Source organism: Anas acuta, chromosome 22 (genome assembly GCF_963932015.1).
Source record: "Anas acuta chromosome 22, bAnaAcu1.1, whole genome shotgun sequence".
NCBI lineage: Eukaryota > Metazoa > Chordata > Aves > Anseriformes > Anatidae > Anas > Anas acuta.
In genome coordinates, this window is record NC_089000.1 from 1,793,333 (window position 1) to 1,817,380 (window position 24,048).

At 40.8% G+C, this 24,048-nt stretch overlaps 1 protein-coding gene across 2 annotated transcripts in view; it reads right to left on the minus strand.

Annotated features, from left to right (window-relative positions):
* CAPZB (capping actin protein of muscle Z-line subunit beta) overlaps positions 1-24,048 on the minus strand; it is a 62,472-nt gene that overhangs the window by 9,253 nt on the left and 29,171 nt on the right. For both annotated transcript variants that reach the window (XM_068658610.1, XM_068658609.1), the window contains exons 3-6: positions 22,857-22,978; positions 17,659-17,772; positions 4,602-4,743; positions 3,958-4,074 (exon numbers count right to left, since the gene is read on the minus strand). In XM_068658610.1, coding sequence (XP_068514711.1) covers positions 3,958-4,074; positions 4,602-4,743; positions 17,659-17,772; positions 22,857-22,978 — 495 coding nt within the window. The remainder of the gene's footprint in view (positions 1-3,957; positions 4,075-4,601; positions 4,744-17,658; positions 17,773-22,856; positions 22,979-24,048) is intronic.

The window sequence follows — 24,048 nt, forward strand, 5'->3', positions numbered from 1 at the left end:
ACAGCACAAAACGCACTGATCACTCTTTCCCTATCCAAATTCCAGCCTCAGCCCTTGTATTTACTGAAGCCTGCCAGTATCGGATGTGCGCTGAGAGTTCCTTCCTCCATCCTGGCCTGCGGTGCTTCAGCTCCCAGCTCTCTTGAAAAGCATCCAGGCTTGTCTCCAGAACACTGACTGCCTGGAAGAGCACCCTTGTTTAGACAACTGTAAAAATAGAACATCTCTATCTCATTTTTCTTGCCTTTTTGGGGAGGACTATAGCAAGAGGAGGGCGCAAAATACAGCTTCAGCCTTCCAGTCGCATCAAAAATTTCTTCTCTAATGTCATTTGTAGTCAAAGTGGGATGGCTACAAACATAAATATAGACACAGTGTGTAACACCAGCATGTATTGCTAAAGATAACTACAAAGTCTTCACCAGGCCAAAAAAAAAATTGTTCTCCCATACAAAAGGGCTCCTTCAATGTGATGTCCAATGTGAAGATGTCACTGAGGCTGTAATTCTCCCTAAGTTTTCAGAGAAATTGTGCTATAGATCCCACGTGCACAGAGCTGGCTAAGAATCTCTCATCCTCTCAATAGTTTGTACATACATATAAACCAATTATGAATGTATATAAATTAAGACATTTCTATCACAATATACATTTTTGAGTTGTGTGTGTACATATACACACATCTCTATATTTGATCAGGAAAGTATTTTAATTCCACATTTTAACCAAAACCAAAAATCCCAAACTCTGTTCAGAACGTGACGTTTCATTTCAATTAGTCCACACTGCAAGTGTCATAAATACCTTTACATAACTGCATGGATAAAGGAAAAGCCTTAAGTTCTCATTTGAAAACCACTAAGTCAAGTAAATTTAAAGCTACACGAAGGAGATTTTCAACTTCCTAAAACAGGTCAGCTCCTCACTCAGTCTCTCACGTCTCTTCTCTTTCCCTATTCTGCCTACTTAAAATGTAAAATGCTTGTACAGTTACTTTCCAATTATAAACAAAGACAAAGGGACAACAGTATAGATATCCCAGCTCCTACAGCACCACTTGAAATGCGTTGGGAAAACCACTGAGAAGTAGCAGTTTAGCAAATTGGAAGAGAGGCATCAGCTCTCACTGTATGACACTGAAGTAGACATAGGAGAGGGAAATGACTTTAAGTAATATCTACCCAGAACATATCATCCCATGGCCCCAAGCCAGGTGTAAGAACACTGAAATATATGGTGTCTTGGACAGGGAGAGAGAAAAAAAGAGGTTATTCTTAGGAATTCAATGCAACATTTGGAATACCCTCATAGCAGGAGCCTTCTAAGAGGAGTTTGGGGATACTCTGGAAATGCAAAGTTTCTCCAAACTGTCTTGATAAAGGCAACAAAAATTAAAAACAAAAAAGAGGTATATTTGTGTCTGATGTGGGGCAACGATGTTTCAACAATAGGAAATGACAGCAGAGAATGTCTCGGGCTCTTTTAGATTCGGTTCTGCCACAGCACTGCGCTGTGCTGCCCATTTACAGAACAAACAGGACTTGCACCAAGTGCAATCTGCAGACATTAGGAAGGGGAATTACTGAGCAAGCATTTTCATAAGAAGTTGCAAACGCTCCCCATAGCATTTCAGCGTGAGACATGCCCAGCTCTCTGTAGTTGCCAGAGGTGGTAAATCAGGAGGCATTCCATCAGCCGTTCCTTTGCGCCTGCTCCTGGCCGCTTAGTTCATCATTCCAGTCAACGCTTGAAAAGTAACCAATTTGCAGCTATGAGGCAAAACTGATTTCAAAGTAATGGCTCTCAACAGCCTTGCCTTTCCAAGCATTGAAAGGTTCTCTGTGCCATCAGTTTATAAGCCAGGATATTACAAAGCTTGTGAACACTTCAAACGCTTCCACAGAAATATACGGACATCTGCTCTTCACATTTTAGGATCAAAAGTGGTCAAGTACCTTAAATGTTGAGTTTACCACAAACATGAACAATTTACCACAGACAAAATTATTTCAAAATCATGCTTAGAACAACAGATTACCAATATTGTCTAAGTTAAACAGTAACATGCCATTCAAGAGAGAACTAAAAGCTACTTTCAGTGCTTAAGTTCACTGCAGGCTGTATAAAAAGCCCATCAAAAAGTACAAACAAAACCTGCTGTCCCTAGGTAATGGGGCAAACTGATTTTACAGCACAAAAAGCAAAAGCCTGGCACTCAGGAATTTAGTCCAGCTACAGCCAAATAAGCAGCTCAGGACAAAGAGCTCCTTTCCCCATAGCACACCTCAAGGCATGATGAAGATCTCGTTTTCTGTGCTGGATTCTGACGAAGCCTGTCCCGTTAAGCCTGCAAAGCAGAAAATCTCCAGCCCAAAGCTGAGTTTTAGATTTTAAGTTTCCTTTGTTTGTGCAGAAGCAGTGCATCATTACCCCAGTGGCTTCTTTATGGTTACTTACATTGGAAGCAGGCCCCTGCTTTAATGCATCACATATGAATTAAATGGTCTACTGTTAAAATGATGACAGAAGCATGAATCTCCCCACTAAAGCTAAGAGAGTGAAAGTCAAACTAAACAAGGCCCAGCACTTCAGGCCAAGGTGTACTGAGGACACCTATTCTCAACAGACTCTTGTTTTTTTTGGCAAAGCTCTCCCACACCATAAGGCCATGGCTCGAGTCAAGCCCTTGGCGTCCACTTCACAGCTATGATTTAAAGTCTTGGTAAGGCCTGTGATTAAATATTTGTCCGGGTCACCATAACTCGGGTGTAAGTACTGCAAATGTTTTAAAAGAGTACACAATGCTCAAAACTGTCTCCAGACGCTTTTTTCTCCCCTCCTGCTCTTGCAGCAGCCTCTTTTGTAAATCAACGTGGAAAGAAAAATCACCTAGGAGCAAGCTTCTGTGACTACAGTGCTAATCCAATTCAGTTCCTCTCTCTGCCATCACTGATTCTTTGTTCCCTCACCTGCCTCAAACCTGTACAAAACCATGGAGTGTTTAACAGCCTGCATTGTCCTTTGTATTGAAATCCAAGGTCTGCCCTGGGAAGTCTCATAAAGGAGTCTTAGCAACTGCCAATCTCTCTAGCCACTCCCAACCATACAATACGCCTCCTGTCCCCCACAGTTTATTACTCCTTGAGTCACTGACTTCCACAGTCCAGATCTTGAGCAACCCCAATTCATCAGCAGCATGCCATAAAGAGACGGGACCCTTTGGGCAGGTGGCTGGGGCAGAAGCACCTTCAGCCAGTGAAGTCAGTCTCTGACAGGCGAGACCAGGCAGACCTAAGATAGCAGCACTGCCTGAACAGCCATCAGTGTGGCACCTTCCCTCTGAAAAATGGCTTTCTCAAGAAGTCTAAGCAATTAGAACTGGCACAAAAAAAAAACAAACGACTAGAAGATATTTATTTATTTAAATCATTGTCCTGGTCCAGCAGGATGAAAAATACTGAAGAAGGATACTAGAAGATACTTGAAGCCTAAGAACAGAAGAATCCTAGGGTCTATGCAAAATACAGGTCTGGCCTACCTTGCTTTTTAAAAAAAGAGATGCAATGTTTTTATAATCCTATTGGAATTTTCTAGTAATGAAGTGGGCAAATCTTAAAGATAAAATGATCTGTCCAGGCAACACGTGCAGAAGTATAAAAGTTTAAGAGTACCAACCACAAAACCAAGACTTAAAATAAAATCTGAGCTTAAAATAAAATAAAATTGAATATTTTCTATTTCTAATTGAAAGCTATTCTGCCATCAGGCAAAGCTGAAAGGGCTTCCTGGTAATCACACGACTGCAGATTAACTGCTTCACTGGACTGCATATGAAGCAGGAAAACAGATGTTTATACAACACCTCACAAAATAAACTTTTTGTTCCCAGCTGAGGCTACTGGAGATATAAATAAGGCAAGGGGCTGTAGGGTATTCCAGTGCAATTTGCAGACCTACCTGTCTGGTAAGGCTCCCGCCAAGGTTCATGGTACCAGAACCAGTTTTATTAGTCTGCAACCACAGCATCACTGTGGAGGTCAGCTTGTAATGAGCAGTACGGCCGCTGGATTTCTCCTAGAAGTGGAAGGATAAGAAAAAGGAAAGACACAAAAGATTAAAACCTCCCCAAAAACTAAAAGGTGGCTGGCCCCAGAGACTGCACGTGCAACAGGAGAGGTACATTTAAGTGCACTTACAGAGCACAGTCTATTTCTGACAGACAATTGCAAGCATGCACCTTTCTACAATTTTCCAAAAGCAAATCTAGCTGGAGCAATTTAACCTCCCATTACCTTGTTTTTATTACCTAATTTGTGGTATTTATCTGTAGACCTTTACATTAAAAAAAAAAAAAATATCACAGAATCACACACACAGAAAGTAACATACTTTCAATTCTTCTGGGATTCTTTTTGATTACAGCCCTGACTTATCTTTATCCAAATTGCTTCAGGGAATTTTCAAAAATTAACATGGAAAAGAAGTTTACAGCCCCTAACACAATATTGTATTGTTCAGTGGAACACCTGTGCTCGTTAACTGTCTGGAATTAACTGGGTTTTGTTTTCACTTAGGAATATCAGCTGCCCCAGAGGCTGTACCTGAACCTCCACCACGTGGATGGAATCCCAGCATCCCTTAATCTTCTTTGATCCATCTCCAGCTTTCTTAATGAGGATCACACCAGCAAAACCATGATCCAGATCCCAGAGGTAGACAGAGGAGACTCCACCTTCAAAATACCTGCAGGATGCAATCCAATAGGTATGTTAAAAGTAAACAACATCTAAATCAGAGTCTAATAATAATAATACAGAATCTCTATATCCTACCAAAGATTTTTAATGGTAAGACAGCACTCTCTCAATAGTTAGATACCTGGAAACACAGCTGTTCATATCATCTTATAATACACATTTTAATTACAAAAAAACTATGTTTCTGTAAAGGAGAATAAAAGCCTAGTGAGAAACAAAGCTAGCTATGCATTTCTACAGTACTTGAGCAAACAATTCCTCTTTAATTGCATTCCAATTAAATGTAACAGCTGGTGAAAACACAAGCTACAAAGTAGGCTGAGTGTAAGACTATTTTACAGTTGGTTTTCTTTCCCCCCCCTTCTCTCCTGCTATTGGGCAAGGCTGGAAGTTCTTTACAACAAGGTCTGCTAATTAAGACAGAAGGGAGCAAGTAAGTAGCTTTATGCTGCTGTCTCAAGAGTTTGTGTGAAGCTGCCTTACTGATTTATTCCAAGTGGAATTGAACCAAAACCCAAAGTTCTTAGAAGAGACGCTGTCTAGGTTCACGTATTATTCCAGCCTCAGATACAGTAGATGACAGAAAACACCTAAATCTCAGGTTTCTGCTAGTACAAAGTACACTTTTAGAAAACTAACAAAACAATGACATCTGCAGAACTCAATTCCTTTACAGCACTACTGCCAAGCTCCTTACGTGCTAGATGAAAGACACTTCAAAATAATGGTAAACAACCCAAGGCTGTAGGAAGGGTGATGCACAAGAAACAAATTTGGCTTCTAGAAAAATGAAACTATAACCTACCGCATTTAACAACCGTCTCCATTCTCAAGTTATCAAAGAGCCATAATGAGCATCACACAAGAGGGAACACTTGTCATGGCACACAACTCACAGATCTCATTGATGAACTCAGTGCTGCACAGAACCACCACCTCTGGTGAAAGGTTAAGGAAAGGAGGAGAGGCAGCTTCGGCAAACACAGATGAATGACAAGAAATTTTAGTAGTCAGATGGGTTTTATTCTGACTATTCTGCACGTATGTATATAAAGAAGACAAAACACCTGGGAATTTCTTGTCTGAAGGTGAGCAAAAGCCCATCACCCAGAGAAATGAGGAGTTTCTGTGACAGACAGTTCCCTGGAGCCCTGCAGATTGAGCAGCTCCATGTTCCTGCCCCTCGCTGGCACGAGTGGCACAATCACAAAGATGTGCAAGTGACTGCATGTTTCTCCTCAGCAAGAAAGGACAGAATCACTCATTGCCAACATGAAAAACTTGTTGAAACCTCCCATCTTCATGTTCCCCTCCTTTCTAAACATGATCCTGACAGTTATTAATGGCATGTAAGATTTCATGTATTGTGTGTTTTGGACTTTGTCTTAGCTTGAAGTGCTGCAGATTCAGCGACGCTAACGTATCCTTTTCCACAAGCTAGGAGAAAAGGTATCAGGAAGGTATTGCAAACAGCTTATGTAGCTTTGAACGTTTTCTCTGCATTTAGAGATGGGTTTTGTAAATTTTTTTTTAAGGCCTAAAACAACCCTGATTCTCCTCAATAGAGTGCATCCATGCTTATACCAAAATCAGTGCTGTCCCAAGGAGTGTATACAACTTCATATTAACTCATCACACATCATTTTATTTTCAGTGGTTGCCTACTGCTAGTCACCAACAAGCTTAGACCAGGCATTTAGGAAACAACCATACACAGCACTGCCCTATGATATCTGTTAGGCAACCGAGAGCATGCCATCAAAGGAAAGCCCTTAGCTCCACAGGCATGCTAAAGCCAGACTTCCAGCAGGCAATTTAAACCTAACAAACCAACAAACACCACATCCCCTGGGGAATTCACAAATGGATTTTGTTTAATGCAGTTAACAGGAATTTCAGTCCCTCAGCAAAGCTGAGCTCTAACCTGACCGATGCTTCCTTTGACAGAAGAACAGTTTGACCAGTTTAACTCAAAGACCAGAGAACACAAAGCACTGTCCATTTCCAGAGAAAGTTTGCTCGAAGTATTCATATAAAAAATAAGTGATTTCATTCAAAAAGAACTGAGAAATCGCTGAGAATATTAGTGCGTACAGACAGTTTCCCCTATTACACACTTTATGAGCTTGCTATGAGCATGAAACATTAATTAAGACAGGGACTGAAACAAGGTTTTGGGAAATTTATTCTTACCTACTGTACTTTGATCCTAATGACATGAAACAGGAAAAAAATCATTTTTATGTGGTTCACCTTTATGAGATTTTACATAAAGGCTTTTGTGGGTATTTTAAGAATGTGCTAAAATGTTGTCTGAAACCACATAAAACCATCTGAAGAACCTCCTGCCAGAACTAACAGTGCACACATGGAAGTGCTTTAACTTGCCTTTGTATATTTAATGAATCAAATATAGTATTAATATTGTTTTAAATACTAACATGCTATTTCAATAAAGTTGCTTTGACATAGTCAGATCCAGTATTTTGAGACTCCAACAACAATGCCAGTGATTGAACCATTATGAATCCAAGGCATGCCGGGATAAATATCAGCCAGAGCCTCCTCTGCGTTCCACCAATGCATAATAATTCCAAAACATCACTCATTCTTCACGGGGAGAAAATATATAGAATAGGTCACAACATTAGATTTTACCTTTCCCCATGCAGCAACTAAAATGTACTGAAGTGGGATTTTCCGAAGACTATCTAATCCCATGAAAGCTATGTTGGAAGAGGGGAACATTACTTGAAACTTGTTTTCTTCAAGAAAAATTTATTAGTAGTACAGGTTAATTGGCTGCTACACGAAGAAAAACTGGATGACAGACAAATTGTTAGGAATTTAAATCTACACTCAAACTTGGCCTTGCAACAAATCCAGACTATCTCCAAGAAACCCCTTCGCCACAGATTTAAAAAAAAATAAATCAGTCCTTACTAAAATCTGAGCATGAGAATCAGCTTGGAAAAAGTTCCTGGAAGGCATAAGCAGATACCTCCTCTGTGATGGAAAAGGATGGGCAAACCAGAGTACATACCCGTCAGAACCAGAGGCAGTATTTGCAGCAGAACAATCTGAAAGCCCCCCACAGATCCTGGAACAGGATTTTATTTGACCCCCTGTTCTTGATACACGTTTTTGGTATGTTACCCTCCCATTTTTAAGTGGCACATCTCTGTTTTCTAAAGAGCTTGAGTTCTCTCCCAAGGTATCCAAGGCTCAATATAAGGCAATCATCACTTCTCAGATGGGCAAGAGACCCAATGTGGGAGGAAAACTGCAGTTCCTAATGGGGTACCTCAGAAACATCCCCAAAGGGTAAGCTGTTTTCAAAGGATGGCAATTCAAAGCAAAACTATCGGTCCTCTTCTGCATAAGAGCGCAGAGCACAAGGGGGACAGTCCCTGCACTTACCTACAGGCAGAAGTTTGTTAGAGGAACAACAAAAAACAGTCCCATGGTTGTCATGAGCCAGTCATGGCCCTTGACCAACAAGCTAAAGGTTACGCTGCCAAACTACATCTGTCTGCTCCGAGGACAGAGTTCTTCCATCTCCGGTAAAACCAGCTTCTATAAAGCTGCCCGGGAAGTTGGTTGAGTGGCATACGGCCCAGCAAAATCACTCTTTCTCTCTGCAAAATTCAGAATAGCATTCCACTCAAAATCAATTCTAGTTTTAATGTCATGATCAAACACTTAAGTTTTATATCCGTTACTCATCAACCACAGAACTCCTGGAAAAAGCTGTTTTATACAAAAAATGTCACACTCAGGACTGACCTACTTTATGAACGCAAGAATAAAAGAAAATATTTAAGCTAAGAGTGATCCAAAGCTTTATGAAGTGTTTGAAGTTTAAGCGGGTGGAGAGACAGGATGGAAACTTGTTTAAGGAACTTGAGCTGTAACCAGGCTGAAACTGAAAAGACCGTGGCCAGAACAAAGCCATAACTTCAAGAGGGACCTATCAGGGGAGGAAATCCCCAGCTTCCAGCAGATACCTCAGTAAAGGAGGACAGATTAATCATTTTGTTTTACCGCTAAATAACAGATCAGAAAATACACCACAGCCTTCCCAACAGCATTCTATTTCTCAGAAGCCTTACAAATGAATGTTGGACTGTGTGCTGAGAAAATAAGTTTCCACCACACAGCAATAAAAACAAGCTATGACTCTCAATTACACTCTAGAACCAAATCACTCATCCATAAAAACACTTGTGTATTTTCCAGTAAGGAACGGAGAGCCAAAGACAGTGGGTGGGTTTTTCTATCTGGCTTATGACTCTCGCAGCACACAAAACCCTGATGCCAAAGTACCCATACCTGGAATCTCAGAAGGACCACGAAGATCTTCAAAAGAGTTGCAGTGTTTCAAATTGGCTCTTGCAAAGCAGCAAAATATATTTATACGTGTGTGTGTGTGTGTGTATAAATTCCCCCCTCAATGTTGCACAGATACCTCTTCCAGCTACAGAAGTTCAGCACAGAAAGGGAAGTGTCTCCATTTAGATCAATTTCTTCCAACAGACCTGTCTTAAAAAAAAAAACCTGCCCCAGAGGAAAATATTGAGCATTCACCCTACAGATGTTTTCACTACAGTGACAATGATCAAAGTCACAACCAGAGAAGCCAGTGTCTAACAGCAACCAGACACGTTACCTGAAAGATGAAGTGAGGAAGCTGACACTTCAACTATTATAAAAACAGATGATGCTAATGGCAAATGACTTGGTAACAATCCTCCAGTCCTCCCCCTGTGCTTGCTTGTACCCCGTAATTTCAAACCAACACAAACATGAAGGAAATGGGAAATTTTAGCAACCCACTCCCTACCAAGCCCAAAACATTGCTAAGGTGTTTATTCAAATCACCTGCAACCTCGTAGCTCAAAGAAAGGGGAAAAAAGTTGTTAGGACAACATCAAGAGATCAGAGTTGTCAGTAAATGACTTCACTGCCTGTGCCCAGCTTTCTAGTAATGAGGCTTGAGCGCCTGTTCTTTACTAAAAAGGGCAGGTTGGTACCAGCAACACGCCAGGAATTAACTCTTCTCCCACTGAACACAGGGGATTTCAAATTCTTCTCTCTCCCCTTCTTTGGTCCCAGGAGTGTAACTGCATAATGCTTTAAGAATGTTACCTAAATACTTACTAGGAAGAAGGTAAAATGTTTGTGTATTCAGAGCAGCTGTTTTTCACCACCGTTTATGAACGCAGCCCAAAGTATGCCCACGGACTCTGTACAGGTATTTTACAGAAATTCTTTCCAGCATACACAGGTGCAAAAATCCCTGGAGCAAACATACCAATCTCGTTAGGTATGTGTAACTTCAATGCCAGTTGTACTTAAAAGCACACATCTGGACCGTGGTGGGATGACTCAAACTGTGAAGCAGAGTTGTGAAGTGTAGGAACTCTGCATGGAAGGAAAACAGTATCCAAACAATGGGATCCTGGAGGCTAAATATCTTCCAGAACCTCAGATTTTGTGTTTTCTGGTACCTCTCATTATTAAAACAAAACACAACGCTGTATTGCTCACTTTTTCCTTACCACCCAATTGCTCTTGGCAGATGGAACCTAATGACCAAATCCTTCTTGGGAAGTCACCTCGAAACAGTTCCATTAGACAGCTAATAAGGAAGACAATGGGTCACTTTGTAACACGGCCAAACGCGTAACGGGTTCATTACGCACGAGGAAGCACCAACTGCTACCAAGTCTCTCACTCACACCCATCCATTCGTCCAGCACGCTCTGCAGAGACAGCCCACAGCTCCATCAACCAACAGTCTGACACGTTTTAGATGCTGCCAGCTACAATTCAAATATGGGTAGGAGGGGAAAAAGCAGCAGCCTCGCGTGTCATGTACTACGCATGCCAGAGTCTGCACAGGCTACAGATTTCGTGTGAGAGACTTCTTCCTTCAAATATGCATTTATCAGATATGCTGCAAGATGGCTAGGACTCGTTCTTACTCTAGTCTTCAAATTTCCATCATGACAACACCATGCATTTGTGACAGGAGTTAATTTCTGAGTACAAACACAGACATGTATTATTAGAGAGAATCAGTTCAAAAATTCCAGATCATAGTAAACTGATACTTTAAAATCTAGTCCCGCTCCATTTTTGAAAGTATGTAAATCACCTCATTTTAGGGATTTAAAACCTTCAGAGAGCGGTGTTTCAGAATAATGCTGCATCATCAGCACTGGCCTCACAACCCGAGCTCGCTCTCTCCAGCATTCAGATTTTATGTAATCACACAGAACCGTGGGAACCCAAGGGAAAACTCCTCTGCTGAAAATCGCAGATTCAGAAGATAAGAATGCAGGCTGTCCAGAAATGCTCCAAAATGAAGCACCCAAAGAAAATAAAATCAGATGAAGAGCAACTAATTTAGTTTTTACAGCATGACAGTATACTTTATTTTTCCTCTTCTCTTCTAAATTCACCCTGTATAATGCCTAACAACTTCAATTTTGGAGCTGTTTTGAGTTTTAAGCTGGCTACGGGTGAGCTAAAGAAGGGACCCCAACACTGGTCTGTTTACACTTACGTCTAAACAATTTCCTTGGGAAAACATCATGGTTTTAATTTTAAAAGCACACGGACATTAAAGCAGCGAGCATCTTGGCAGTTTAGGTCTGTCTTATGAAACTTCATCTTGTACTTATCAGTCTAACCCGGAGGCAAGAATCACACAGATGACATAATCCTGATGTCACACCCTATTGTGCAAAAGCCTAGCCAGCAGTGAGATGGAAAGTCAGGTTTCCTTAGTGCTAGGATGCATAACAAATGCATCTGGATTCAATCTGCAGGGCCCTTGCTGTGAAAACCACAGTAACTATCATGCCCAAGAGAAAGCCATCACAAAGGGCTAGTAACCATTAATGAGGAACAGTGAGCTAATGGCAATAAAGTCACTTCAAAGCTTTCCATGGGTTTTTAGTTTAGGCAAACTAAGTTTACATCTAAACACAGACAGAATGCTTATATAAAGAGCTTGCAGCTGCCTAATCACTTTGTGAGCTGAAAGTTACACTGCGGGCTGCAGGGAGCGAAGCTCGGCGGCTGCTCCCCCATGTATAGCTACAGGCAGGAGCACTGGTAGTGTCTGCTAACCCCAAATCATTAATTACATCCCTTACATCTGGTCCTCTCTTTTTATTTACTTGCTGGGATAGGTGCGTGTTCTGTATACAAAATAAATCAAATTTGGTCAAACCGATAAATACAACAATTGCTTCAAACATTCTCGGAAGCGCAGATATTTTCAAAATCAGAGAGGAATGAACTCCGCTCAGAGGACCTCATCAGATCACGTAAAAGGATGGTAAGGTAAAGGGGTACAGAAAGTCAGGGAAGAACACACGAGATGACGACTGTAGCAGCAATCTGAAAGAGTTAAAGTTGGAGGGCAGCCCTACTACAGTTTTGCCACTGTTCCCTATGAAGTGAAGTAAAGAAAGGTTAACACCAGAGGTGGTTCATGCACAGAACCCAAAACAAACTAAGGCAAAAGGTAAGAACAGCTAAAAAGAGTAAAGTTATCCAGAGCCTCCAGGACATTTGAAGATACTCAGTGGCAGAGACAACATCAAAAAGTTGAGCGGTGAAGAGCCAGAGTCTAGCCAAAATGAGACGTCCCTGACGTTGAGCGAATCAAGGCTGTTCAATGAGATAAAACATCAATGAAAGTCACCCCTGAGCATTCTCAAAGTTAAAAGGCATGGGTGCCATCCTCAGCATTTCTAATACCTAAGAACATTAAAAACACATCATAAATTCGAGTGACTAACTCTAGTTCAGACAACTGCAATCCAAAATTCAGTAACGAGAGGATTATACACAATGAAGACGTATTTTAGAGGTCAGTCCTCTCCCAGACCTCCTTCCACTCCTATCAAATTCCTCATCCAGAGCCCTAACGTAAGTTGAAAATAGATCAACATCAAAACAAGGGCAGAAGCAGAAGTTCAAGGCTTCATGACTTATTCTGTTGAAGGAACTCAAAGCCCTAATCAATAAAAATATTCTGAGAAGCAGAATGATTCTAAATGCATGTCAGGTTACTAAACTAGTCCGGAGTCGCCAAAACTCATCTTGTTTGTAGAGATATTCAGATCAGCAGCATCCTTCCCCAGGGAGGTCTATTTAATCACTTCAGAAATGATTTCTTCCAGACAACAAAGAGCGATTAGATTACTTAATTAAAGCACTGATTATCTCCAACCCAAAACAACAGAACACAGAATCTAAAATGAATAGATTTATCCAGACGCCCTGGTCCTCATTACGCTTTGATTTCAATCAATTGCACACACACGTCAAGAGAAGGGCAATAAATTACAACCATGTGTTTGAAGAAACTATCTTCACAATATTGAAGTGGAAAGCCAAAGCTCTAACTGAATGGTGTAAGATATTAGACTTCCATCTGGGAATAATAACTCACTGAACAAAAACATACCAGGGCATTAGCTTCAGGCAGTGTCTGAGTTAAACCTGGCAGCAGGAGATCAAACTTAAACAGTTGTTTTTCTGGGAAAGTGACATGCACTTTGGTAAAACAATAACTAAAAAATATGCTTGTTGTTTTGCACATATAATAGAGAGCCTAGTATTGGTGTTCTGCGACCCAAGGAGACATGAACATTCCTCCAGAAATAAAAGGTGGACAACTCAGTGATGCTTAAAAAGCAGTTTACATTAAAACAGACCCTTACAGGAAATAACTTAGGAGGCACTGATGATTCCATGCTCCAGAAATTTTTTTCTCTTCAAGCTTTCATGATTTGAAACTATTTTATGGGATCCTACAAGACTTTTCCACTTGTTCTCACACTACACTCATTCTGTGTGCTGGCCAATAAGCTTTTCGAGACAAAACTCAAAAGAAAGACGAACCACCAGTGAACAAATCTGAACGGATTATTTCACACAAATTGTTAACAAATGCATAACAGGCTGTTTCCCTCAAACCACCCACGCTAGCAGGTGTCATCCCCTTGGGAAATGGCAAATACATGCTGATGACTCACTAAATGTAGGTGGATACTTACCACACCTGATTACAAAGAAATCTAAAAAGGCATGGTATGTGGGCCAAATGGGACTGACAGAAGGAAAAACTGAAACTATTAAAATTTCACAAGAAGCCCAAAATGAACTCTGTGAGATATTATCACTTACTGCGCACAAAGGTAAAAAGGGAGATAAACCAAAGGAATCTTGGACCTCACGCTGGGCGCTGAGGGGAAAGAGCACATGTTCTCAGAAGTACTTATTTGTCTTTGGAAAATAAGCATCCTCCTCTTCTGCTCCCTGCTGGGATGACCAGTAAGAGATGCATTCTAAAGCTGGCGAGTGAAGCGAGCATCACGCAGAGCATCTCAGGAATAAGTGCTTACAAGGTATTAATTTAGGCCAGGGCAGGAAATGCTCCATCCCTTTATTTTTGTGGTTAGTATTTTGTCTCAAGGAAAAGCCTTGTACTTCTTTCACAATCGCTTATCAGCTGTTTTCGATGCATTGAGAACTACAATCTACAGCTTGAGTTTCAAACTCCCTCAGCACCCAACTATAAGCTACCACTCAATGTAAGAAATCCAAGCGTACTGCAGGCAGGTTTTTGTTGTTGTTTTGTTTAAAATAAAATAAAATAAATAAATAAATAACTTCGCTTTCTTGTACACAGGTTCTTCTGGTGCAATCAGCAACAAATTGCTTGTGCAGCCTGAACTCACATCCACCCATGATCTTCCTCTTCTAGCCCTAGGAATCAATGACAAGGCCCCGCAGCGCAGTGTCCTGTGACTGGCCAGAGGACTGCAACCAAAAGATCCAGCTGTTTAGTCCAGCAAGGCTGAGAAACAAAGCCACAAACTGCTTTCAAAAACCTAGCAGAAATCCTCATTACAAGAACGACGCAGGAAATTCAAGCACACTGGAGCCTGGTGTTCTCTGTGAATGACTGCTTACACAGGATTATTTTTGTATTAGCTGTTACCTCTCTACCATAAAACAGCATAACTGAGGTTAGTGGTGTAGATCAAAACCATTCTCTATCCCATCCAGAAGGGGCAGAAGAGCATCTTAAGGGACTGCTGTATTAGACCTTGGTCCATCAAATCAGAGCCGCCTTTTCATCCTCTTAACCTGCAATGAAATCTCAGTCTAAAAGTGCAACAACTGCTGCACTTAAACACACTATTTTTTTTTTTAATAAATACAGTACTTATAACGTGAAGTATTAATGTCACCTACAAGCAGGCTGCCTGGAAGCTCCATCCGAGTGCACAGGGACAATGAAAGTCACTACAGGACAATTCAAGAAACTTTTTTTTGCCTACAAAAACCTACAAAACCTGCCTCCGAAAATAACATCACTACTAGAAGGTGTGCCCCTGTTATAAACCCTCCCAAATAACAAAAATCATGATTTCCACAGAAGATATAGTATATACAGTATCAATATACAGTATCAAAGACTACCAGCACACTACACCCTCCCCGTTTTATTTATTTATTTATTTTTAAATCCAGCAGTATTTTTCAAACGAGCCTGAAATTTTTCACAATGCTGGAAAATCCCTGTTGTGACTGGGTCTGCAATCTGAAGTGATAACGTTGTACTGGAACTGATGCATCACACGCTCCTTCCCCAGTGCTGCCAGCTGCCAAACCAGAAGGCCAGTGACACCTCTAGCAGCCAGCACTCAGACCTGCACAGTGGGTACACAGAATTAGTTCCTAGGTCTAGCAGACCATGGAAATTACATCACGGCAACTGCCACCGTGTTCTCACCTACAACCTTCCCACACTTAAGACTCCCACAGGATTTCAGCAGCTGTTATGCCGGTAATTGTTACAGTCATTCCCAACCTGGTATGTTGGCAAGACCAGCGAGCTGCAGTGTGAAAAGCTGGCAATTGTTAGCCCACCTCATTTTTTCCCCCTCCAATCTCCAAGTGAAAATTAAGCTTTTGCTGTCAAAATACCAAATCCAATTGTCAAGGAAACTGCAGAGTCCAACTACAAAAACAAAGCATGTTTTTATCCAAATCTCTATTGTAGGTAAAGTACAAATCATTTCCAATTTCAAGCATGAGGAACCCTTCAAGTGGTCAGGTTAAGTTTCCCTAACTTTGCAAATTCTTTCCAAAAATACCACAATTTTTACACCACTCAGCAAAATGTAAGCCACCCTTCTCCTCTTTTTCTGACACATTTTTGAGAACGTTACATGCATCAAAGTGCACAGTGCTGACAGATGCTCTTATCTAGTCTGACTACCCTGCAAGTCACAACGCCTCAGTCACTTCTGGCTGATGCTACAAGAATGAAGTCTTTGTGAGAAATCCCTCCTGCAGCCCCTCTAACACACTGCCTACAAAACTTGGACTGGCAAACTGAAATGTGAAATTTGATAAGATCTCTCCTTTTACTTCCATACAATATATTAAGGCTACTATTGTACCACATGCTGAGCAGGGTCAGACGACTCACCCAAGTCTGAGAATAACCTGTACTGCACTTTCCTTTCTGCAAATTAAATTTCTTTAGAGCAGTTACCATATTCAGCTGTGACTTCATGGTCAATGATCACAGACAGATTCAAAAAGACAGCCTTGGTTCCCTAAGCCTACTCATTTTTGTTTTGGTGAACAAAACACCCTACTGGTCTGGTCTGCACCTGAGGAGTAACTGCAAACCTCTTTGCTACACGTGCAAATCCCATTCCTTCAGTGAATTCAGATACCTGTAACAACTGTTGCTATATGACAAGTTAGGTAACTATAAAAATAATGCAAGAAAATAAGTAACAAGTTGTTATCTGAAAGAGAAGTGTGAAGATTAGACACCTAGAGAAGCTACGCGAAGTCACATCTTAAAAGAAGAAGAAAATTAGCAAGATTTTTTCTTTAACCTGCATTTGTTAGCATTAAAGTAGTATAAATTTCAAGTGACATGATGAACTACAGCTCCGTTATCTCCAGTTGTGTACAACATGAAGAAGCAACAAAGGTTATTCACCTTTTCATAGTCATTAGGGATCTCTGATAAGAAAGCAAGCTATCAGTGGACAAAACAAAGTCTCTTTGGCTTTGCAACACATTCTTGCTTTTTAGACTTAGCGTTAAGATTTCATCCCACTGCTGCTGAAGAGACCACAAGCCACACACAAGGCAGCTGTGAATGCAATGCAAGACCAGTGCAGTCCCACCTTAGAAAAATTGTTGGCCTGACAAGTCACCTGGACATTTTGCTACTGCAGCCTTAAACAGACACCGCCTAATTAATTTTTTCTCACACAACTTCTGTTAATTACTTCACTTTACATTTCTTTCATAAGACACAGCCTAAAACACAGCCACCAGGGAATTGCCTTTGCAGCAGAAGTAAGTGAATTGCCAAATTCCAGAACTAGGATTTGTAATCTTACAGAAAGATGGAACAATGTGCAAGTTGCTGCTATATATATTTATAGATGTTTTGAGAGTACAGTCCAGAGGGAATAGAAAAAGCAGATCGTTAAAGACTGAACTTAGTCAAGATCAAAGAGAACACAGGTCATTTCAGGACAAAGATGCCATTAATTTATTCAAGAAGAGAGAGAGGGAGGGAGGCAGGAAAGCACTTCAGTTTCTGCCTTTAGCACCAGCTGACAAATTTTATCACGTTTTCATATCCTGAAATCAGTGGATATATTCCCCAACAGAAGATCAGCTGCTGCCTTCCCTTCTTCCTCAACTATATATTGGTATGCCACTCTCAGAGGCAGCTAGTGACCACATTTCAGACCAATATATTTGCAGGTATTGGGTGCCTGCTGAAGGAAACAAAGAAAGCAGAGGGCTCTGTATGGTAGAACTGACATACAAGTCTCTGTACTGGTCAAAGGCATTGTTGGCTTCCACCTCCAGCTTGCGCAGGCGAGCAGATGGCATGGCACCGTCTTCCAGGGGAGGATCGTACTTGTTACTCCATGGTGATCTGCCAAGGAGACGAGAAAAACAGAGAGAGTTAGACAACACAGAAACAACAAAACGTCAGAAATGTGTGGGTCAGACCTGATCCACAGGAAGGGGACACTGACTCCTCAAACTCCGCAGTGTAACTAGGGACCACTCCCTCTCTTCGTGTTTCTACTGTATAAAAAAAAAAAAAACATGCTTGGGTTTTAATCTGTTCCTTCTTAAATATTCAAAGGTAAGGCCTCAGTTGTTACACGAGATATTTAAAATTATTTTCATGTAAATACACACACTTTGTATAGTTTATTTGGGGTCTGACGATATTTGAGCCAAACTTTGCTGTCTATAATTAAGGTCTGACTTCTCCTCCACTAGTGTGATTTAAAATAAACTCTTCTTTTAACACAGCATTAGGAAAACGTCTGACCAGTGTGAAGGATTTAACAGGGTTTGTAAAGCTGTAGTTTTTACTATACGATTTCTGCACGTGTGGAAGAGATTTTGTGCTCTTAATGAAAGATTTGGTATTAAAAGATTAATGGAACCCGTAGCCCATCTGCTTGAGACTTTTCTAATTCCCTTTTTGTAGACCTGCATTCTCCTTTTCATTTTCCCTGTGCATAACCAACCTACATATAGCAGTGGTAGTTTAAGAAAATGTACCCCTACCCTTTGCCTACTCACTTTTCAAAATAGTCAAGCCAACTAGCACTAGGTCTTAATGCAGTCCATACGTAAGGGCTCTTGCCTCTGTAGCCATTTGTTATTCATTTCTCAGAAAAGCATCTAGTTTTGACATGTTTAATGCAAAGCACAAAGAACAGGCTCCACTTCGCTCTGCCCTCGTGCCTTCAAAGGACTTCAGCCCTCTCTGAACAAAAAGGTGAGACATCAGGAAAAGCTAAATTATGTCACAGCAACTCAGGGCAATGATTTTCAGGTGGCAGTTCCCATTTTAAAACAGTTGCTTAAAACTCAGTCACTTCGGAGAAGACAGCTGCAGTAATGTTCATTTACCTAACAGCTCTCTGAAATCTGGAAGAGAGCCAAACAAAAAAATCCCCCAAAATCCTATCTGCAGGGTTCCCAAAGGGCACTCCTACACCCACCAGGCAGCACACCCAAAACCAAGCCACGCTGGAGACGTTCAGGCAGACAGAGCACTGACCTTGCCAGCAAGTGCAGAGGCACACAACTATTCCCTCAGTACCGTTTATATGACGTGCTTGCTTTTTCTTTCTAAATTTTGAAAGGTAGATTAAAAATGAATAAATAAATCTGTTTTCTGTCAACTCAAAAGACTGTGCTTCTCCATCACGTTCAAGGAAACAGGTGAGCAAAGAATCCCTGCAGAAGACATGATGGAGATACTTGAGCTGCAAATAACAGATCTCTTTGCAGGCTTACAGAACGGGGCTTAGGGAAAGCCTAGCAGCGTTACTCTAGCTAGCAGACTGTGGCATTTTCAACCCATTACAGCTGGAGCCAGCAGCAACTTCACCTAAGAAAAAAAAAATTACAACACAACCCTGTAATTTTTTCTTTTTGTGGAAGAGTACTCACAACACATTTAAAAACTTACATGGAGACTATTTGAAGAAAGACAGATGGACAAGAGCACTTAAATTTCAAAAGTCAGACCTCTAATTCCCCTAAAAGAGAATGTTTTTTGTTTCAGCTAACAGGATTCAGTGTTGTTGGCACCAAATTCCCCATAAGGATTCCATTTAATGGAGTGATCAAACATACTTAGAATGGAAACGTATGGACAAAGGCAGAGACCTTGAAGTCTAATATCAAAAAATGAAAATGAGGTCTGCTTTCACAATGCAGATTCCACTGCATTTTGATATCCCCCACAAACCTTTTACTACAGGAGCACTTGCAGAAGTGCCTGCAAGACTACACACCGAAGGCTGCTCCCACAAGCAGCAGTGATGCTATGATGAGATGTGAAACTATTCATTTATGGAGATCCAAGAGAGACTCCAGATGTTCCTTTTAGTCTGATCCTTGTTTGATGTGAAGAAAACCAAGTCTATCTAAACACGAGGAAGGAGAAAATTGTGAGGGGCTCAGCACTGAGGATATTAATTTCCCTGAATGACGCCCCATGAAGCAGGTGGGATTATCACCAGAATGGCCAATCATCCCAGCCATTTTTTAAATCTGACTCCCAGTCCGATTATAAAGCCACTCAAAAAAAGAAACCACCTACAAAGCTTGATTCCCAGTGAAAAAGTCTGACTATCTAGCTTCACCTTTCCTGCAGAAATTATATGAGGCTCAGTTGTCCACAAAATGCTTTGAAATCCTTGGATTAGTATAACAAGAAACATAATTAGCAAACACTCCGATAAGAAAGTTGAAGTTTAGTTTTAAATGCACAGTAATTGGAGATGTAGCATTTTACAGGCAGGGAATAGTATCCGAGTCCTCATCCACTGTGTGGTTCTGAAAATTTTTGTGGAAATACCAAAAGCTTTTAAAAGCACAGTAAACTCCTCCTAGATTCTGGCCTAATTGATTAAATTAGTGTAAGAGCCACTTCTCAGTAACAACTTCAGATTTTATGAGGTATGAATAACAGTGTCTGAACGCAGGCACAGAATAGGATTAACACATGTACATGTTCGCGTCACTTGGTTTTCAAAGGCTTTTGCGTTGTGTTGAAGGAAAGAATTTACTTTGTGAAACAGAGCTGAGGCCAATCAATTCCAGAAGGGAGAATCACTTCAATCCAGAACACTCGAACCAAGAGCCTTAGAGAAAAAAGAAATCTTTAACGCCAACAACTGAATACATGAAAAAATAAAATACCTTTTCTGAAAACCCAGTAAGTCCCACATTTTTCTGAGATTTAAAAAACACAAGTCTTCTTACTTCCTTTTAACTACTTAAGGATCTTCTCAGCAAAGAAAAGATTGAGCAAATTTCTTTAGGGTTACTTTTGTGCCTGCCTCTGAGAGGGCTGCCAAATGTGCTAATTAAACATGGGGTGCTGGGGAGGGCAGGGAGCAAATGTTATTAGTTATTTAGTTATTGCAGCGTGTCACGGTTCTGTTTAACAAGTGCCTCTCCAATTCTTCTGAGCCTCTGGTGATAAATGCTCACATCAACAGTCTAAATGGGATTCAAGGAGACTGTTAGAGAAACACTGAAGCCTCAGGGAGAACGCATCTCTTGAAGGACCCACAAGAAATAGAGTATCTGTGATGTGCTCCCCTCTTTGGCATCTGCCAGAAAGGATGTAGCTGCGTGCACACATCTTGTGGAGGCCAGGAGAAGCTACTACAACTCTTTCAGCTGAACAAGCTTTCAACATCAGAATAGTGCCCTGCAGAACATGAGTGAACACTTCACCGCAGAAATGTTCTTACTTCTTGGCCCACTGCAACAAAGGATATATTTAAACAAAAAATCCTCCTTGAGATTTACAGGCAGGCCCAATCCAGATGCACTGTCAATCTTCACATCCATTAGCAGTCTCCTCCTACTACTTTTAGGGCAAAATCAATCTCAGGATGTTGTCTGCACCGATCATCTGCAGACAGATAGGCTTTTAGTTTAGGTAAGTACCTTTCCTGCAATTCAAAGTAATTAAAAACAATTTACTTATAAACCCTCATAACTTACCTGCTTCTGTAATGATGGCCTGAGCCAAAAAAAAAAAAAGTTAGAAGAAAGAAGTTAAATATTTTCTGGAATTTCACGTTGAAATAGAATATTTGTAACATTCTGGCCAAATGAAGGCAAGTCACTACAGCAAACCTGCACAAGGCAAAGCTAAATTTTGACTGCAGATCAGTTACGATTGCTAGCACCAAAAACATGAGCTGTTGCACCAAGCAGCAAAGAGCCTGAGATGCAACTCAACTGCAACCAGAAGAGTTGGAGTAGCTGAGCTGTTAACGCAGGACAGAAGATGAATGGGGTTCATTACTTCACAGCATAGTGCCCTTCGTTAAGAGAAAAGAGTGATGCAATCACAAAGGTTTCTGGAATATAAGTTTTGTGATTCGTAATTAAATATTTGGAACCATGGCACTGTCACTACAGATGTTAAGAAAAGGCAGGTAATGCAAAGTGGGAAACAAATAGCTGTAAGTGTTGGCTGCTGAAATGTAATCATCCTAATGGGACGGGATGGAATAAAACCAAAAAAGAGAAACCACATTCAAGGCAGCTGCCAAAATACTGAACACTCATCATAGCATTACTCCACTATTACAGCCCTTTTAATTACCTAAAGCTCGTGTTTTTCAAATATTGTCACTGTCTTTGTCTATAGTCCTCAATATAAACGAGCTATTTTGGTAGAAAGATTCCTTTTCTTTGCTAAAAAATGGGGCCAAGATTATCACAGAGAACTAATGACAATTCACATCCAAAGTCAGACTCAATCCCTTGCAAAAGATGTGAAAGAAAAAAAAGTGAAAGAACCTTTCCCAGCTGGCAAGTCCATGCTGCTTCGTTCAAAAAGATGATTTTGTTTAAACTCATTGCTTGCATCATCACTTCTCTGTTGTTATCCATTCCAAAGATTCTACATCCTTGCAAAAATAGGTGGTTTAACTTCACATCAAGGCCACCACAGCCATTTCTTCTGAAGATCCAACTGTTTTTAATCCTCTAAAACATATCTACGCTACAGAAAGCCTAAGAGAAATCTGTTAGTGTCAGCCTTTTAACAAGATGATGGCATCGCATTTTAGGCTTGAGTGAATGACTGCAAATCACAACACAGAAACCACACAGAAGCGCCAAGTTTCTAGGATAAAACATATCTTGTTCCTGCAACAGACAGACAGGGACCTGCCTTGCAAAGGTCATCAGATCAGCAACCATACAGTCAGCATGTCTGAAACTACCGTCATCTGGAGATGATGTTTGTGTCTTTCTGTATCAGGGAGATATTAAGGGCTACTTCCATTGCCACTGTCTTACTCAAGAGAACAGCATTTGAAACAGTTCAAAATTCATCACTGAGAAGAGTTTAATAGTGCTTTTTATTATTTTTTTTATTTTTTATTTTATTTAAGACTACAATATTCTGATGTGAAAAGTAAGCCAGTTAGCTCCTTTCTTGGGATATGAACTCACCTATACGAGTCTCCATCTCTGTTGTAGTCACACAATAGATAGTCTTTTCCTACCACCTTATCCCGTGCAATCTTCAATGGCTGATCAACAGAGGAGAGGAGATCTTCACAGAGGCTTGGGACCTGATGGATTGGAGAAAAAACAGAAAGGGAAGAAAGGGTAATATATTAAAATTAGGAGAGCCTGGTATCCCTAAGAACAGATTTTGTTATTAATAGCTCACATCTGTCCCAAAGCCAGAAACCTTTAGAAAAAATAAAAGAAATAAGAAAAAAAAACTGCACTTAAATTACAACACAGTCCTAGGCTCCCACCTCCAATAATTTCAGATTTAATTACCTAACCACTAGTGTGGTCCAGCACACTTAAATATATACAGCCTCAATGTTAGCTTCTTGCCAATGACATCTAGTAAAGTGATTGTTGAGGACTGATGAATAAAGGTAAATATTTATAATGGAGTGGAAACTAGGGAGCTGCTAAAAGAATATGCCATCCGTATGCTAGAGAGTATTTTTCACGAGCTCCCACTCTGGGTCGAGTTTAGAATAGTTTCCAGGCAGCTGGCCAAACATTACCACGTTGGCTAATAAAAATACATGTGTGCGCACGCGTGCACTCATGTAAAATCAAACATCTCCTACACAGGTAGCTTATAATGGATTCATAATCCCAGCTGTCTCCATGCACTTCAAGTGGAGAAAGACGGTAAATCTGCTTTTAACATGGCCGAGAAGCTCAGATGTACTGCAAAGAGACAAAATTACATTTTGCAGCCTGAGGCTAGCATGAAAGCAAGCCAAGCAAACAGAGCAAATTCCATCCCATGGTCTCTTGTTCCGGAGCTGATGGTGGCCCTGGTATCAGTATCAATATTCCTAGGCTGTGGCTGAGCCAGGGGAGGAATTCCATCTCAGGGCATGTGCAGCACTGTTATCACGTGGGGGCTGACTGAACCATCCCGAAGCTGTTATTAAATAATTGGTGTATGGTGCGTTTCCCTCAAGAAAAGAGTTCCAGATTTCGCCCTGAAGGGAAAAGGACTAAAATAAAACATCCTTTCCCCGCAGAAAGTTGGGAACACAATGGAACAACCGCGAAGTTCTTGAATATGCTGGTGACAGCAACGAGTTAATACAGAAAACGGAAGAAATAACTGATGTGAAATCTCTTCTACATTTCATGCTACATT